The sequence below is a fragment of the Belonocnema kinseyi genome, chromosome 5 (assembly GCF_010883055.1).
Source record: "Belonocnema kinseyi isolate 2016_QV_RU_SX_M_011 chromosome 5, B_treatae_v1, whole genome shotgun sequence".
Classification (NCBI taxonomy): Eukaryota; Metazoa; Arthropoda; class Insecta; order Hymenoptera; family Cynipidae; genus Belonocnema; species Belonocnema kinseyi.
In genome coordinates, this window is record NC_046661.1 from 103,968,712 (window position 1) to 103,987,943 (window position 19,232).

At 31.9% G+C, this 19,232-nt stretch overlaps 1 protein-coding gene across 1 annotated transcript in view; it reads right to left on the reverse strand.

Moving 5' to 3' along the window:
* Positions 1 to 6,263: 6,263 nt before the first annotated feature.
* Positions 6,264 to 19,232, reverse strand: part of LOC117173813 (lutropin-choriogonadotropic hormone receptor) — a 131,496-nt gene continuing 118,527 nt past the window's right edge. Inside the window, exons 2-12 of the mRNA XM_033362456.1 lie at positions 18,952 to 19,023; positions 18,761 to 18,829; positions 14,793 to 14,936; positions 14,586 to 14,726; positions 12,147 to 12,212; positions 11,881 to 12,024; positions 11,728 to 11,799; positions 11,359 to 11,651; positions 10,793 to 10,972; positions 9,480 to 10,728; positions 6,264 to 6,953 (exon numbers count right to left, since the gene is read on the reverse strand). Of these exons, the coding sequence (XP_033218347.1) occupies positions 6,599 to 6,953; positions 9,480 to 10,728; positions 10,793 to 10,972; positions 11,359 to 11,651; positions 11,728 to 11,799; positions 11,881 to 12,024; positions 12,147 to 12,212; positions 14,586 to 14,726; positions 14,793 to 14,936; positions 18,761 to 18,829; positions 18,952 to 19,023 (2,785 nt within the window). The 3' untranslated portion in view covers positions 6,264 to 6,598. The remainder of the gene's footprint in view (positions 6,954 to 9,479; positions 10,729 to 10,792; positions 10,973 to 11,358; positions 11,652 to 11,727; positions 11,800 to 11,880; positions 12,025 to 12,146; positions 12,213 to 14,585; positions 14,727 to 14,792; positions 14,937 to 18,760; positions 18,830 to 18,951; positions 19,024 to 19,232) is intronic.

Genomic DNA, 19,232 nt, shown 5'->3' on the forward strand with positions numbered 1-19,232 from the left:
GCCCCCAGTGACTTTTTCTTATTTCCAAACTTGAAAAAATGGCTCGGTGGACAGAGATTTCCAGACAACGAAGACGTCATTGCCTCTGTAATTGCTTATTTTAAAGAACTTCCGAAAACGCACTTTTCTGAAGGATTAATAAAACTTGAAAAGCGATTGACCAAGTGTAAAGAGCTCCAAGGAGATTATGTTGAAAAATAAAAAAAAATTTACCAAAAAAAATTGTTTTTATACTTCATTCTAAGGACTTATTGAACCACCCTCGTACTTTCTCCGGAATCATTGAACCTCGAGAAAAAAGGTCTGTAATTCGAGAAACGCCGTAACTGCATTTATTTTGAGCTGCAAAATTCTTTTGCCGTGAACGGTGATTTCTCAAATCACGACAGGCCTATTTCTGAGGTCCTTGATTCGAAGAGAGTCGTAGCTATCCGTTACGCCGTTTTCTGAATTTCACCATCTAAATCAACACCGTTAACTGCATTTTAGATAATTAATTGACATTGTTTAACCATTTTTTTGCAAAAATGAAAAGCTTGGTTCATTTTGCAGTTAAGGGTGTTTTCTGAAATCACGGCAGAACTATTTTAATATAATTAAATTTCATTTGACAACAAATTGATACACTGGATAATTAGTTTAAATGAACTGTATATCGTCATAAAGTAAAATCTTGAATACATTTTTTACGTGCTTTAAATGCATTATTTGAGTGGAAAGCACAAGATGAATTAAAAAATAATGTTCTAGTTGGCGTAGCTAACAACGAAGCAGGATTATATTAAATAACAAATAATGTACGGAATCTATACAGACCTTAATTGTCCCTAATGACAATAACTTCATTCTTTTGTACAATTTTTAAATTTGAAAATTGGACTCTTGGCCACGGAATCGGGTCTCCTTCTCCACTGTACATTAGAGTGGTCCAAAAAATAATTGGAAAACTTTTGTTTGGAATTTCCATGCATAATGCCCTCAAGTTTGTATAAATCCATATAAAAATAAATGCTTAATAAATGATATTTATATGTTCTGCAAGCCGCATGAAATTTAATAAGTATTTTCCATTAGAAAAAAGAGGTTTTTATCAATTTTATTCAGAATCTTGAATATTTGTTAAATCGAGTTAAAGCTCAACATTTCTCTTCATAATTAGTTATAGAATAAAATTAAATATTTAATTTTGAAAGATCACTCTCCATAGTGAAAAATTGCGTTTTGCGAGTTTCTGGCACGAACTTTGATTTTTCTGCACTTTTTCAACACAAATGAATACTAATACATATACTACTTTCTACAGATAATTAAATATTTACATACATTTTTCTAACAAGTGATTATTGTTTTTAGAATTTTTCTTTAGAATAGAGTTAGAAAGTCGCGATTCTTCCAAATTTTTTAACTTACTTTTAACTTAACGACTATGGCGAGGGAAAAATTAATTTAATTTAACAGAAATAATGGTTCAAACAACTTATTATTATTTTTATTAATATTCTCTCAGAATAATACTATAAAGTTGCAGTATTTTATAAAAATTTCAACTTCTTGTCCAATTTTCAATTAGACCGAGGTAAAAATAATGCATTTAAAAATAAATTATTTAAATAAATTCTTATTGTTTATCTTATCCTCTAGTAATAACTCTAATATACCTATAGTAATACAAAAATAATTGTAAAAACAATTTTTTACTATTTTAAATAATATTATCTTTGAATAATGGTATGAAGTTGCGATTTTTCTAAGCAGTTCGAGTTTTTGTCCACTTATCACTTAGAGCGAGCTAAAATCTAATAGTCACCAATGATAATTGTTTAAACTAATTTTTATTGTTTCTCACCATCCTATCCAATGGTAATGGTAGATGGTTGCATGTTTTTCTACAATTTTTAGCCTTTTGTCAACCTTTTACTTAATGAGGTAATAAGTAATGCAAGTTAATAGAAATAATTCTTTAAACAATTTAATATTGTTCAGAACTATTTAGTTGTAAACGAATTACAAATAAACGATAGAGAGAATCATTCTTTGATCAATCTCTCTTTTTTTGGGAATATATTTTTCTGGAATAAAACAAAGATTGGAAATATTCTTCAAATTTTGTGTATGGATCATATTAAGTGTGGATTTTTCTAAAGAATTGACTGAGTCTTTTCGTTTAAATTAATATTTATATTTATTGTTTGCTTCTTACTCAAAAGTTAAAGAAAAGCTAGAAATTTCAGGAAAACCTGCAACTTTCTAGCATTACTCTAAGAGAAGATAGTTATAGATAGTTTAATAGATTGTTATAGATTGTTTAAAACAGTCTTTTTGTTCAATTGCATTAATTATTACCACGCTCTAAGTAAAAAGTTGACAGTGAATGGAAAATTTGAAGAAAATAAAATACGCAAGTTTCTAACATTATTTAAAGAGAATATTATGAAAAATAATAATAAATTTTTTAAGCAATTATAACAGATCTAACTTGAATTAATTATTACCTGAATGTAATTGAAAAGTGGACCAGAAGTATAAAATTTAACAAAAGAAAGCAACTTTCTAACTATAATCTAAAAGAAAATTACTAAAGACAATTATAAATTATTGAAATAATTTCTGGAAATACCGAGATATAAGTAGAAAAAAGTAGTTTATGTAATATAAATAATGTGTATTTAGAAACCGCATAAAATCTTAATTAGCGCGCCAAAAACTCATAAAAAACAACAAAAATGTTGAGTTGCAATTCGATTCACCTGATATTCACGATTCTAAATAAAATTTTAAAAAAACCTCTGAACATAATTTTATTTTTAAAAACGAATTTTTTATGTGGATTCCAACCAATATGACGGCGACATACGTAAAAATTGTAAGGAAAAAAATGTGTACCGCCCTATATTAAATGCCTTATAGAAATTTTTTTCCATTTATATACGCTTCTATAAGACATTTAGTGGAGGGCACTCTACTCAGCATCCACTTATAATGATGTACAGCATATTATCTAATTTATAAATTAACGCCATGAAAAGTAGTACTTGGAGGTTTTTTATATTTTAATAAACTTTCTTATTCGATATACTGTATATACAATAATAATTTTTAATCGTCTATATCTCTTTTGCACTCTTCATTCTAAGACTTAATTTATTTGATATACAGACAAGTATTTATATGTTTAGATAATTTAGATAACTATTTTTAAATCTGTTTTTTCGTCTAATAAATAGATTTTATGGTTTGAGTTTTATATTAAACAGAAGGATTTTGATTTAAATAAAATAATAAGTGCATATTGACCCTAAATAAATATTTTACAAGCTTAAATACAAGGCACGTAAAATAGCGAATCTCAAATATTTACAAAACTCAAATTTTATTTAATAATTGAAGCCTCGGCTGAAATAACGTTGTGTCAACACATATTTTGTTTCCATGGACTTCTATGTATATGATTTTTTCTTTAAACTGTTTCTCTATTCCGCGGAAGCGCTGCGATCGAAAATTAAAAAATTTAATTCGGAATGAAATGTCAAAATAGTCGACGTTATTTGCTTCCATTTCCTCCGCATCTATTTCAATTAACCTCGTAAGTGTACATATCTTAGTCTAATTTAGAATTTTTTAAGGTTAGGAATAGAAAATTACATTCGTTTAAGAGTGTCGACAAAAAATTTCAAAGATGAATTCGGCAAATTTCAATTAATAAAAATGAAAATAATTAGGTAAGATCATTTTAAAATTTGGTCCTATACATATTGTAAAAAATACAAATATAATTTATCGTCTTTTTATTAAAAGAAAGGAAAGAAAAAGAACTTAATTATTCGCGTAATTGTAATTTAAAGTTTCATTTTATTATAAAAATAATTTGAACAGTATTTTTCCTTACAATTTCTGATTATTATTTATTAATCATTTATTTATTTAATTATTTTTTAATATTGTATTTGCTATTACTGGTTGTGGACATTTTACTCCAGCCTCTCTAGCCCTTTTATTTTTTCCTGTGTCTCATTTTAATAAATTTTCTTTTCTTTTTTCACCTTTATTCAAAACTTTAATGTTAGAATTATAGAAGGGTACATTTTCGAAGCATATAACCCTCACTATTTTGACATTTCTTTCCCAATTCAATTTTCGAATTTTCGATCGCCGCGCTTCCGTGTAATAGAGAGGCAGTTAAAAGAAAAACTTATATGCATAGAACTCGATGGATACAAAATATGTGTTGATACAACGTTATTTGAACCGAGGCTTCAATTTCTTAAATATTTAATAATCAAGTAATAAATAAAATGCAACTGATTTGCTAATTAACTAATGAACATGAAAAATTGAGCTGTGATAAATTAAAAATAACAGCCTTTTATTATTACACTTAAAATTTTACGTATTTTCCGTTGACTAAGTGTAAAATAAATATCAAATTTTACTGAAATTATATTATTAAAGAGAGCATCACTTCCTTTTATCTGGAAGTAATCCACCTCCAAATTTGTTAACAACAGAATATAAATATTTTATGAAAATTCTCAAATTCGGGTTGAAATTCATTTTGGAATGATGATTCAATCTAAAGTGTCACAATTTTCAGTCTTGTCTTTCAAAAATACTAAGATCCTTCCTCCTTATTTACACTTTTATGTAAATTATAGTGCCATATTATGATCTAAACATAATTTATTGTGAATTTTAAAGGAGGTGGGCTAGTCACAGATTTCTCATAAATTACTATGATATAAATATAATTATATTACAATTCTTACTCTAATGACTTAAGTAGATTCATAAATGCAACGTAACACAGGAAATGCTCAAGGAAAATTTACCCCAAACATACCTGAAAATAAAAATTGTCAAAAATTTGTAAAAAAATGAGTGCGTAGAAAAATTCTTGTTATTTTGAAAATAAAAAAATAGTTTAAAAATAGAGAGGCAGTGTAAACTGAATACTGCATCAGCATTTAGTTGTATTTAAAGAACGATTAATTTGTTTATGGTCTTTGGTACCTTATTGATTCCTCTCTGAAAGGAAATTGCATCGGTCCTTCGAAAAATATTCCGTTCTTATCGTTATTTCTAAAAAGGAGGATTTTTTTGTATTTGGACATGGATGGTTAGCTCGCTTATACAAAAATGTAAAACTTTATAAATATAGCAACTGCTAATTTCAGATCAATGCTTAAAAGCGTTTGTACGAACACGAGGGGTTAACTACTAGAAACGTTAAAGTACACCCACATTAAAAAATTGTAATTTTTAAAAGAATTCAAAAGCATTCAAAACAATCCAACAAATTTAGGAGAATTCAAAAGAATTGGAAGACTTCAAAAATTCAAGGGAATTCAAATAATTTTATGTTATTCAAGGAATTAAAGAAAATTCACGGAATTCAAAAAAATTAGAAGAATTCCAGTGTATTTTAAGAATTCCAGGTAATTCAAAGAATTAAAAAAATTCAGAAGAATTAAAATAATTGAAGAGAATTAAAGAATTCGAAAATTTAGATGAGTTCAAGAATTCTATATTTCAAGAGAATTCTTGACTTTAAAAGAATTCTGCAGTTTAAGAGAATTGTAGAATTCAAAAAAATTCAAGAGGTCGAAAGGTTTCAAGAGAATCCAAAAGAATTCGCGAAAATTCAAGAACTCAAGAATGCAATAATTCAAGAGAATTCAAGACAATTTAAGGGAATTCGAAGAATTAAATAATATAAGGTTATTCAAAGAACTTGATAGAATACAAGAAAGTCAAGGAATTTATTGAATTTAAGTAATTAAGCAAATGCAAGGAATTCAATTAATTCAAAGAATTCAAAGAATTCAAGAAATTCAATACATTCAGAGAACAAAGAATTTAATAAATTTTACGAATTCGAGGAATTTAATGAATTTAATTAATTCGTGGTATCCAAAGAATTCGAGGAATTCGCAGAATTGAAGGAATTGAAATTAATGAAGGAATTGAGAAAATTAAAAACATGGAAAACATCCAAATATTGAAGAAAATGAAAGAATGTAAGATTTCAAGGAATTCAAGGTGTTCATGGAATGCAAGGAATTGAAGGGAATCAAGGAAATTCAAAGAACTCAAGGGAATTGGTGGACTTCCAGATAATTTAAGAGAAATCAAAGAATTCATTATAATTAGAATAAATCAAGAGAATATGAAATAACTCAAGGTAAATCTAAGAGAAATGCAAAGAAATTTAAATAATTTATAAGCAAGTTTACTTTAAAATTCATCAGTGAGTAACCCCTCGTACGAACTTGACTTATTTTACTAGAGTACTTTGTATCGAATGAAGAATTTTCGAGATTAAGAAACAGCGTTTGGAAGCTTCTTTTCAAAGATTATAAAATTGAGGGTTTATATCTAGATTTCCAGCCAAAGATTTGCTTCTATAGTAGAAATTCAGCCGAAGAACGTTTATGGAACATCATAGTAAATTAGATTTTAATTTTCTAAGATCGCTTTGACTTTTCAGATAAATATCAATCCTTCCTCTAAAATTAACAATAGGAACACTGTTGAGCATTCGCGTATTATCGATTCCAACAGCAGCAGTCTTAGAGTTCTTCACTGATGAGAAACTAAAGCTTTAGGATTCCGTTTTCTCGGTTGTGAGGGCATTTTCCTCGTCTTGTTGCTCGCTCATTTCAGCTGCAGAGGGAATAGTGGCAAGAAGTCTGACAGCAAGTCTTCCGGGAGAACCAGGTGGATCTGGTTCCTGGATAGCGAGTTGCCTCGTCAGTCTGGGTTTGGGTCTGGGGGGTCTTGGGGCCGTTCTGGAATTCATTTCAAGGGAAGCACTAGATCTAGACATCCTCCAGGTGCTGGTACTGGCTGTTGTTCCAGATCCGGAAGAATCGTTCCGAGAGGAACTAAGATTAGAATCCTGGGAGGGCTTTCTTGTGATCAGCCATGATGATGCTCGTCTCTTTGGATCCAGTAACCTAGATAGGAAGAGATAATGAGGTTATTAGTAAAAATCTGTGATTCACGAGTTGGATTATTATATTTAAGGAGGGAATTTAAGAAACGACTAGACCAACAGATAGGGAGGATTTTTGGGTGTAAAGGAATTTCTTACTTAGAATTGGTAGAAATATTCTTACGGGGCGCTACGAGAGAAATTACGATAGGAAGTGCCGATCTTGGTGGACATGCTGTTAGAGTTTCTATTCTTATGTAGGAAAGAATATCGGCAATGTTGTACGGTTATATATATATATATTGATATTCTAAGAAGAGAGAGAGAGCGGAAATATTGATTTTACGAAGAAACTGTCTACATTAAAATATAACCAGTAGGTCTTATGGATTTCTTCAGAATATCAAGATTTTTGAAACGCAACATTTATTGTAGGGCATCCTTGAGTATTTAATTAAGCTTTTTTGTTTCGTCTGTATTGGATTTTTTATCTTGGATATGATAAGAAAGTTCTTGATGTTGTTATCAGGGTGTTTGTTAAAAATGATATTGTTAGGGAGATTTGTAGGATCCATTGTTAAGGATATTATCATAGAGGGTTCCTCAAAACTGCTTTTAGGAGTTGTTTCAAGAAATTGCAAGATTTTTTGGCTGGAGGGGTTCTAACTGGTGATTGCTAAAAATAATGAACTTATCAAAAGGGGTTTGTAGCACCTTTCATAGGCTTTGGTTATTAAGGATTAAATTATAGATGATTCAAGAAAGAAGCTTGAATTAAGTCACTAAGTAAGTTGTGGAATACGGATTCTTTCTACAGGTTATTGGTTATAGTACCAATCTAGCAATTCGCTGTAATTGCTGGTTACTTATAAGTTAGTTAAAACTGGTGTCAGGAACGGTTCCAAGAAAGATTTCTATCTGCATCTAAAGAATTTTTATTTAGATGTTTCTACTAAGAATGTTATGGACTTTTTATATTACTGAGTACATGGAGGTTGTTTCAAAAATTTTGTATGGTGCAAGGATGGTTGCTGTATTCCAGTAATGATTTTAAGGAGGTTTTGATTGTTGTGTGTTCTATGTTTCTAAACAAGTTTTTCCGTGAGTTCGTTAGTCGTTATAGGGAAGTGCTTAGTATCAGTTTCTATGGAGAATTGTTTAGGAGGTCTTAATTAATCATCAATAGTTGCTAGAGATAAGCTTAATATACCTTGTTTTGGAAGTAGTTATTTGTGAGTCTGAAAAAGATTCTTAGAGAGATTGTGATATGCTCTTGATAAGAATTGATAGTAATTAACCAACGAAAAGAATTTATAGATAGGAATGTCTTATTTCCTTCTACTAAAATTCTTTTAGTACCTTAAGAACCACACCTTTCTTAGAATTGTTTTTCGTTTCCGACCAATTATTTGCTTCTACTTCTGGTAATGGTTCTTACGCAGATTTTCCATAAATATTTCCATTAAGTACGTGAGTAACATTGAAAGTTGTTACTAATAATTTCTAAGAACAGTTTTTAAGGTAACGTTCACATATTACGCATTAAAAAAACACGGCGAAGAGGTCAATTTTTGTTAAGCCCATGTAAAGTTTCATCAACTTCTTCTACAGACAAAAGTGTTACTTAGGGGGTTAGAGTGGGATGATGCATGCATCATTGATAAAAACGTTACTTACTATGCGAAGGCTCCCTAAGATGATTGCAATTTGTAGAATTTATTATTACGATTCACCAGTAAGATTGTGAAAGATAATTGCTGATAAAATTATTGGTTGGCTTTTCGACAATTTGTTGTTTAATAGAGAAGATTTCAATGTTCGTTACTTGGGACTATTTCATTCAGTGGTGTTAGAGCTTTTGCTAGTTGTTTTGTCTTGGACGTGACCCCGAGGATTTTTTTAGAAGCCTTTCTTTGAGAAGCTGTTATCGGTAATTGCTATGGAAATTGATAAGGTTGTTGGTAGGGAAGTTGTTAGTATCTCTTGCTGAGGACCATGATGAATTGGACTGCTTAAAACATTTCTAAGGTCCGTTGAAAACAATTTTGTAAGGAATAGTTTTTAGAAATGGTCTTAGAAGCCTTCACTAGGAACGTAGTTCGAATAAGTTAAAGGGTGGTTGTTATTTATGATTGCTAAGCAAGTTGTTAGTGTCCATAATAAAAAATCTATTGGAGTTTAGTATGATTTTTAAGTTCAGTTTCTACAAGCTGTGAAAAGATCTGTTACTAGGGTTGCTTTTTAGGACCGTACCTAAGTCAAATTGTTAGAAGTTGTCATGACGGTGTTTGTTGCGGGTTATTCTTTGAAGTTTGATATTGATGGTTCCTATGCAGTTTTTAAGTTCCGTTGCTAAGAACTTTGTTAATTTTCCTTGCTAAGAAGTTCGTAAAGTTCCCCTGTTAAGAAGTTAGTTGGCGTCCGTTGCTATATACATTTTACTGACGAGATCAAAGAAGTTTGTTAGACATCGTTCCTAAGAAGATTGTTATCGCACGTTACTAATTATGTTTTCAAATCGCATTAATTTGAAAACAAAAAATCTCACCTGAGAGGAATTCCGCAGTGATGAGCCTGCTTCCACGAATCAGACCTTGAAGATGAGAAGTTCTCGCTCGAAGAAACCGAACAAGCTCTCTTATGTTGCTTCTGCTGAATCTCTGCAATCTGATAAGCATACTGATCACTTCGAACATGCCGTTGTCTCTGATCCCTAGCACAGGGGAATAAAAGCTTTGCGCCCCACCATCTGTTAGCACATTGTGTATTATCTAAAAGCCTAGCATTGCAAGCACACTGCGGTTGGTTTTCTCTAGAAGATCTATCCACAAGACTATTCGTATTGGCTGGAGTCTGACGATTGCTGAAATTCGAGCTATGTCTACACCTCCCAATTCCCCTCGTGACTCTCGACTCCTCAATAGCTTTGCAGATCAGCACGCAATCCTTCTTAAACTGTTTGGTGAGAATAGCATAGAGGAAGGGATTGCAGCAGGAATTGAGTGGAAGTACGAAAACAGCAAAGACCTTGGCTTGTTCCAGTGAGACCAGCTGGAGCCCAAAGGCTGCCGTGAGAGAGAAAAATGCGATTGGGGACCAGCAAAGAAAGTCTGTAAAGACCAAAAGAGCCATTCTCTTCGCTATCCTCGAGTCGTTCGAGTTCCAGGCCTGGGAGCCGCGAATTGCACAATACATTTTCAGGTAACAGCCCATCAGGATCAGAAAGGCGACTCCGTTGATCAGCATCAAAAATACAACGTAACTGAGAGATATGGTTCCAGTTGTTTCGAATGGAAGGCATATGGCGAATTTTCGGTAGTCGGATATGCCCAGCAAAGGGAGAGTTGCCATCGAAAGGGCAAACCCCCAACCAATTGTCATTATGTAACCTGCATGCTTTAAAGAAAGACGTTTGTTCAGATGCATTGCATGAGTGATTGCGTAGTTCCTCTCAAGGGTTATCACTGCCAGGGTGTAGACACTTAATTCTGAACTGAGGACACCTAAGAATCCTGCGAGTTGGCAACCTGCAGACATCTGCCAGGGAATGGCGTATTTCCTAAATTCTCCAAGAGTTGAGGCGTCAACAACAGCCAATAGACCAAGGTAGATTCCCATGAAGAAATCAGCGGCTGCTAAGTTACAGACCAAGAATCTGGGGACATCCATCTTGCTCCTTGAAAATATTAACACAAAGACAACTGTTCCGTTTCCAAGCATGGCGAGAAGAAAAACAATCCAGACACCACATCTTAAAGTCCACCAGTCGAACAAATCTTCACAGGGTAGAAAAGGACCTAGAAAATAAATGGTATTAGGAAAGCGAATTTATATTGCTTGAATTAAAAAAAAAGTACAAACCAGGCTGGGGTAAACATTGTATACGAAAGTTTGAAGGTTGGCCTGAGAGGGTTGTTCTTCCATCATGTTCCTCGAAGTAATCATCAACGTAGGATGGCAAGTTTCCAGGGTATGTAAAATCTGAACCAAAGTTATCCAGAAGTTCATTTATTTGATTCCCAAATTTGCTGCTCAAGTTATCTAGAAAATTTTTTCACTTCAGTGCTGCAAAATCTCGGTCGGTTTTTATAAGGATTTGTAAGTTAAATGAACATCATATCTTCGTATAGGAAAAGAAAACAAGGAATGTCTTCTCTTTAAGTTTGAGTATTTGAATTTCTCAGATTATCAGTTTCTATTTTAAGTACTAGGTTATTTGCAGCATTTAAGTGTTTAGAAGTGAAGGCAAGCATTCTTAGTTTAGATGTATAATTTAGCTAATGAGTATCTAGGACTATAAATCAAAAAAGGGCGACAGAAAATAGAAAAGCACATTCATTGTTTTAAGATTGTTTATTGTGCATATTTTATTAAGCATTCCTAATAAGTAGTTAAAATTTGTTTATACTAATTCTAAAATTACTTACGGAGTTGTGGCCAAACATCGGATAAACTCGAGTTCCAAAGACCGATGTCAAATTCGTTGTCAGTGGGAAACAAAACTGATTCTTCTACTGGGACTTTAGTTACGGTCTCTCCCAAATCCAATGATAAAAATGAGCAACAATGATAGGCGTAGGACAAAATCATAGTCTTTACTCTGGGAAATTTTTCCGGAGCTGGAAATTCCCTTAAGGCCGGATTATTGAATGTTTTTAAATGTAACAATCCTGAGAGACCTGTAATTGGCAATGTTGGAAATATATTGTTCCCCAGATTTCTGCAAAAATGTAATTCAGTTATAAATTGGATTTTTCAGAAAAGACGTCACACATTTAAATATAAAAGAAACTCACAAATCTTCTAAATTTCTTATTTCTTTAAATGCATCCTGATGAATAAACTCGATAAGATTGCTCTCTAGGTCTCTGAAAAAAGGAAATAAAAATATATCAAAAAAATAAAGAGGGAAACTTTTGATCTTTTGTTCTTTAAACTTGAAAACTCACAAAACTTGCAGTCGAGACAAGCCCCAGAAAGCGTCATTTGGAATACTTTGTATATTGTTATTCGACAAGAGCAAATCGTGGAGACCACCTAGTCCTTCGAAAGGTTTTCCTGATAAAGAGGATATCATGTTGCTTGTTAGGTCCCTGAAAGAATTAATTTGATTATAAAAACCATTTTCGCGAGTTTATGTATTTAAAGATGTGTTTAAATTGGTGAGATTTTTGAAGAAATAAAGATGAAAATAAAATATATCTCACATACTTACAAAACCCGGAGGTCATGGCAGCTTTTTAAGTTTGGTATGGCAGTCAGACGATTAGATTTCATGTCTCTGAAAGGATAGAGATTAAAGTCTGCTTATTAATTATTGTTACTAAGATTACTTATTTTTTTATTATATTTGCAAGCGTCAATGAAGGACAAATGTTACCACTAATAACGTCTCTAATCTACAGAATTAAAATTTTGAAAGATTTGAAATTAAACAATTAAAAAAAAATGTTAAACTTCCAAAAATAAAGAAATTTTGGAATTAAGTAATGTTAATTTCAACATTCCAAACAAAAAATGGTTAATGCTGAATTTAGAAACATTTATAGCAGAGAAACTTGAACCTCTAGATATGAAACATTTCAAGATTACAAAATATAAAAATTAATGTAAATCAGAACCTAAAAGCGGGGAAAATTGAACAACCTTCATTTTTTGCGTTAAAAATGTAAAAAACTGAACTAATCAAATGGTTTAAAGTGTCCCATTTTTTAAATTAGAAACGTTAAAAAAGTAAAAAAAATGTAACTCAAGCTTTAAATTATTAAACTATTAAAAGTTGTACAATCACTGTACTACTCGAAAGAGCTTTACATGGTGACTGTGCAGTTGGAGCAGTGTTGTTAGAACGAATGCGTTTTTCAAATGAGCAACACTAAAATTCTAGATTATTCTAAAAATATATACCCCCCCCCCCCCCCCCCCCCCCCCCCCATTTACCGCCTCTTACACTTCTCTTTCTCACTTTTCGCACATGAATTTCTTGATCCTCGATAGTATAACGAGGCTAAAACTGCGTGAGCTATGTTAACCCCGAAAAAGACTTGGGGCTTAATTGTATACTAATAATTATAAATAAATATATTTCCAATCGTTAAAATTTTTGATCTACAATTTTTAAATTAAGTACTTTATAATAGGACCATTTCGCTGGCCCCACCACCTACGCAAATTAATTTTTTTATGGCCAAATATTTAGTGCAGAAGTTGCTCAAAATTCTACAACCAAAATTTGAATTTGTGCATCACCTGAAGTACCTGATTTCTCAAAAAACACTGGCGGGGCTAGGGAAACGTTTCGCTGGCCCCGACATTATCCAAAATCAACTTTATATGGGTGCATTATTTTCGCCTTAATTTCTTCAAATATGTGCAACAAACTTCAACCCCTAAAAACCAGCCCCAGTTAGAGAAACACCCTGGCGGGGTGACGCCCAAATTCTAATTTTGGTTGTACAAATTTGAAAAAATTCTGCACTAAATATTTGTCTGGAAATAAGTTAAATTGGGTGGTTAATGGGGCCAGCGAAATGGTCCTTTTTATAATTGGATACATGATAATTAGAAATTTTCTAATATATTGGGGAAAATCTCAAATTGAGAAAAGTTCAGCACGGCACGAATCTTTTTTCTTGAAATTTTAAGCTTAGTTGTTTTTAATTTCCACTGCGTTTAAATTCAAGTTGACTAATTTAGAACAATTTTCCAATTAATCAAATAATAAAATTTTGAATTTAAAGATGGTTAATTAAATATAGTGCCGTATTTAGAGCTTATATTTATTTTTAATGTACATATTCAGTTTCGAAAGCTTAAAAATTCGGGACTGTTCGAATTTTTCAATGGTTTTAAATATCTTATACTTTATTTTTGTTTACTTCTGCGCGATTTAAAATTATGATGTCTTTTTAATCTTCATAATGTAATTTTTAAATTGTTCAATTATAAAATTTAAGCTTTTTTTTGTAATTTTAAAATCTCAAAGATCTGAGGAATGATTGCAAAGATTGAATTGGGAAATTTTTAGTTTTATTTAAAGTAAGATATCAAATACATAAAAAGGTCAATTGAAAAAAATTTAGATTTGAATTATGTCTAGTAGTCTCTTCTGGCAAAAGATGCCGGATTTGAATTTTCTAAACCGGCGCGGCGTACCGTTTAAATTATTTTATTCCATTTCGATTCGTTCGTAAAGAGAAATTAAACTTTTTATAACATTAAACACTGTTAAATGGAAACTGGTTCAATTTCGAAGCTTGAATTGTTCAATTTTAAAAATTTTTAATGCTTAGATTAAAATTGGTTTAATTTGGAATCTTAAAGATTTGAAACTATTCAAGCTTGATTCTTTATTTCCGAAATTATTCCTTTTCCATCATATGAGAAATGTTTAGCTTTAAGATACATTTAAAAAAGTCGAAGTTAAATATCAAATATTTTAATTCAGATATGTATTACATTAAATCCATAAAGATTGAAAGTAATGAAGAGTGATTGAAAGTCTCTTTTAAGTAATTTATACTTATTTAAAAGTTTAATTCTAAAAATCAACATTAAAAAAATTCATTTTGAACAACGAATATTTAAATTTTAGACAATTTTAAAAGTTATTTCGCAAATATTATTTTTAATGAAAAATTGATTGTAAACTTACAAACTTTTGAGTTTCGGGCAATTTTGGCAAAGGTCCTCGGGAACTCTTCTAAGGTGGGCTCGATCGAGTCGCAGCACTTCCAAGGCACCTGTCTCATTCAAGACAGGGAATTCTATCAATTCCTTTACGTTGGAAAGAATCCTAAAAAGTTAGAGTTATGGGTCAAGTCTATTTTAAACTCTTGATATCGAGATGTCTCTTGCTTACAGTTTTCGAAGCCTTGACAAATTATGAAAAGCGTTTTCGTGAATTTCTCGTATGGGATTACCACGCAAATCGAGAGTTTGGACGTACTGAATCTTTTGTAAAGAATTCGCTTCAAGCTTCTGTATCCTATTATTCGACAATGATCTGAAAATTGAATATTTTTTCTTACTTTTTTTCTACTTTATAACTTGCAAAATACGCGCCACCCAAATTTGATCAAATCCACAAAAAATAAATTCTTTAAAAAATGATATTTAGAGGTTCCGCAAGCCCCATAAAGTTAGACTCGGTTTTCCCACAAGAAGAACAGTCGTCTTTGTAATTTAATGCAGAATCGGAAATAATAAGTGAATATAGTTAAAACTCTAAATTTATTTTTCATAATTAACCATAGAATACAAATAAAATATCATTTTCGAAATATCCATCCCAGAAGTATGTTTTATAGGCTCCCAAAAGTACTCCATAAGTGAAAAATTGAGTTTTTCCAGTTTTTACCGGTAATTATGATTTGTGTGCAGTTTAGAAAATGTATAAAATACTCTAATACATAGAATACTACTTTATACTGATAATTGTATGTTTGAATGAATTGTTTATACAATTTATTAGTGTTTATAGCAATTTTCTGTTAGAATAGAGTTAGAAAGTCCCTGGGTTTTCCGAATATTTCAACAAAAATAATTTTTTAAACCATTTATTGTTATTTATAACAACATCCTCTCAGTAAAATTCTAGAAAGCTGCAGTTTTTTCTCAAATTTGCCACTTTTGCCTCATTTTTAATTGTAGTGAGGTAATAGTTAATTTGGCCTGAACCAAATGTCCGAACCTGCGGTTTTTCTCGTACTGAGCAGGATTACTATCGCAACGATGAGTCATCAGTAGGGTAAAACTAACCTGTCTCACGACGGTCTAATCCCAGCTCACGTTCCCTGTTGGCGGGTGAATAATCCGACGCTTGGCAAATTCTGCTTCGCAATGATAGGAAGAGCCGACAAAAACAACCGCAACTTTCTAGTATTGTCCAAATTGAATATTATCAAGAATAATAGTGAATTGTTCAAACAATTCATGTAAGCATGTCCTTGTGAGTATGAAGAGGTGTTTCAGGTATTAGCAACAATATGTTTAATGTAATATTTTATTAGTATTGGAAGAACGGGTACTGGAAAAAAGAATACGAGCGCTAAGGACGTTATGGAATGCACACGCTCAATTCAAGTTTAGTGCGCAACAGCAAATGCCTCGAAAGTCGACTGCGCAGCCGGTAGTGCTGTATAACTCTATTGCGCAACGACAAATGCCACTTAAGTCTACTGCGCAGGTAAAAGTGCAACAAAACTCTAGGTCCTAGGGTGCAACCAAAAAAGAAACAAAAGTCTACTGCACGTCCCGAAGTCCGACATGAATCTCGTACGCAACCATAGATTAAAAATCTACTGATTCGGATAGGGTCTACGAGAGCCCCGAACCGAAAAACAACAGGCCTGGTATATCAGGCACAGCTTCGAGAGATCCGATTCGAAGATTTTCGGGCCGATCAACTACAGCAGTGTTCCGAAAAATTTGTGCCCATTTTTCAGATAAGGGCAGGTTTGACCCAAGAAATTTTTTTGCCAGCCGCGCTTTATTTGTCAATGCTAAGTTTTTCCTGAGATGGGTTGGTTTTCCTCGGCAGAGGTTCATGGTTAGACGGGATAATCAATGTGAATAAAAAGTTAAAATGAATTTTGTTTTAAATTCTTATATTAGCGATTTATGAGTCTGGAATGCCACCAAGATGGTCTACCCCTCCATGGACGCTTCCATTATTAACCACTTCGACTAACGGTGATTAAAATGCAAAACAAAAAATTCTAAATCCCGTCTAACAATCAATTTCTGTTGAATAAAGTCAATCCATCTTGGGAAAAACGTAGCGTTGATGAACAAAGCGCGACTGGCGAAAAAAATTTCTTGGGTCAAACCTGTCCCTACCTGACCAGTGGGCAAAAAATTACTTCAAGGATGTTTGATATGATCCATATAGAAAATGTGAAGAAAATTTCAAATATTTTTTGTATTTCAAAAAAATATACCGTATTGTTAGTGATAAGTTGTATTCTATGATTAGTAATAATTTTCATTTTAAAAAAACTAGAAAAAAATCATTCTTTGCGCCCAAAACACTTTAAACTCAATTTTTCGCTTATGGGGGTTTATGGTACACTATAAAACAGACTTATGATGGTGATATTTTAAAAGTAATTTTTCATTTTTATTCTATGGCCAATTGCCAAAAGAAATTTTGAGTTTCAACTCGATTTATCTAGTATTGACGATTTTGAATGAAATTTACAGAAATTCCTTTTTTTTCTTATCGGAAATACGTGTTGTCCGAAACAAATTTATTCGTAAAAAAGTCACGAATTTGTAGCTAGGTCTCGGATATGGGATAAAAAAAGGAAACAATGAGTCCGTATTTCTATGAAAAATGCATGGATAAATTTGGAACTTTTTTACGAACAATTCGAATTTCCTACAAACAGTTCCTAAAAGATGCAGACTTATGTATAAAAAAGGAAAAATGTTACTTTTGTGATTTAATTTATATTTCTTTATAAATTCGCACAACTCTGAGGATTGGAATACTCGAACTGCTGACTCAACAATTTCTATAAACATAAACCAAGAGTGAATAAACACGCGCATCTATCGAGGCTAAGCAATATAAGCATTATAAAACTTCTAGCCACTAATCAGTCGAACTCGAGCCATGCATACGCGTCCCCACACGCACCGCGCGTGTCGTTTGACTGTGTGCGGGCCACGTGCAGGCGAACCTACTTCCTAGTTCCCAGATATATCGGGCACGCTCGTGAGTGCTCTGTGAAACTTGTCCCAATCGCTCATAATATTTTTGTAATCATTTAAGGGAAAAAGTGATGAACAGTTTTAGACTTGTCATATCGAGTTCGTCAATTCTTTCCAAAAATTCAAAGATTATTTACAAAAATAAATCAATATCCGATCAATTTTTCTCATATCCAAGACCTAGCTACTAGTTCATGACTTTTTTACGTACACATTTTTTCCGCGGAAACTTCATGACGCTTTCGGAACCACAAAATGTCATAACAAAATATACTTTTTCTTTGGATTCGAACGAATTTGGAGACGATATGCATGAAAATTCGAAAAAAGTTGAATGCTGTTTTAGACCATTCTATTGTATTTAAAAGCGGTTAAATTTCAAATGAATATCAGTATGAAATTAGTAACTTCGATTGTTACATTCCTTGGAAAGCATTTTCATTCCTTGAATGTTGCGCATTTTATTTCATTCTTTTGAATTACTTGGGTCGCTTTGAAATTCCTTCGAATCCTTCAAAATCCTTTTAACTTATTTGAAATTTTTGGAATTACATCGAATTCCCGAATACATCCAAATTTACCTGAATTCTCCGAATCATCTGAATTGATTAAATTCATCAAGTCAAGGGGTTATGAATAGAATCCTTTTGTCATTGTGAAAATATTTGTTGAAGAAATTTATAACAGAATCGCTACCTTTATTATTAAACAATTATATACATTTCAAATGATATCTTTTAGAACTACATTTTTAGAATTAAAATTCCTCATTTGGAAAAATGGCGATTTAAAAGATGCGAGAAAATTCAAAAGAACGAACTGAACACAGCCAATCAAAGTCATATTTATGCAGTATTCAACCAATCAGTCAACAACAAAAACGAGTGCCAATTTTTCTATAATTACGTTCCACCTTTATTTTTTCGACAGAATAGGATAAATCAAACCAATTAAAAAAATAGAAATAAAAAAAACAAAAAAAACTTTGCGAACCAAGTTCATGCTGCGAATGGAATATATTAGCTGCGAAAATATTCACATATGCACATTCTTATTCTTCTTCTTCTTCTTATTATTATTATTATTATTATTATTATATTAATAATCACTTACAAATCTTCTAAAAAAGGCAGTAGATCAATCGCTTTTGGAATATCTAGTAACTCATTGTCATCGAGTTCTCTGTAAATGGACAAATTTTAAACTAGAGAACTGAGATTAATTTTTTATGAACATTCTTTTGCAGGTGATTGATTAATTCAAAATAGACAAACTAGGCAATAAATAGTCGGCAAAATACTTACAGAACTTTGAGGTTCGTTAGGTTTGTAAATGCATGGGCATCGATGGATCTTAGATGGTTGCGTCGAAGTAACCTGAAATACCTCATACATATTAAATTGTCTTTTCCTTTTTCGACGATACTTAGAACTACATTGCTACCTTCTTATGTAATACGATCATCAATCTTTTCCACGAATCTACGAATCCACAGGACGTTCAAGAACTACGTCACGCAATTTAACAACACTTTTCCCATCCCTCCTTCTCTTCGTCACAGATCATCCCAGGCGGAAAAATGATA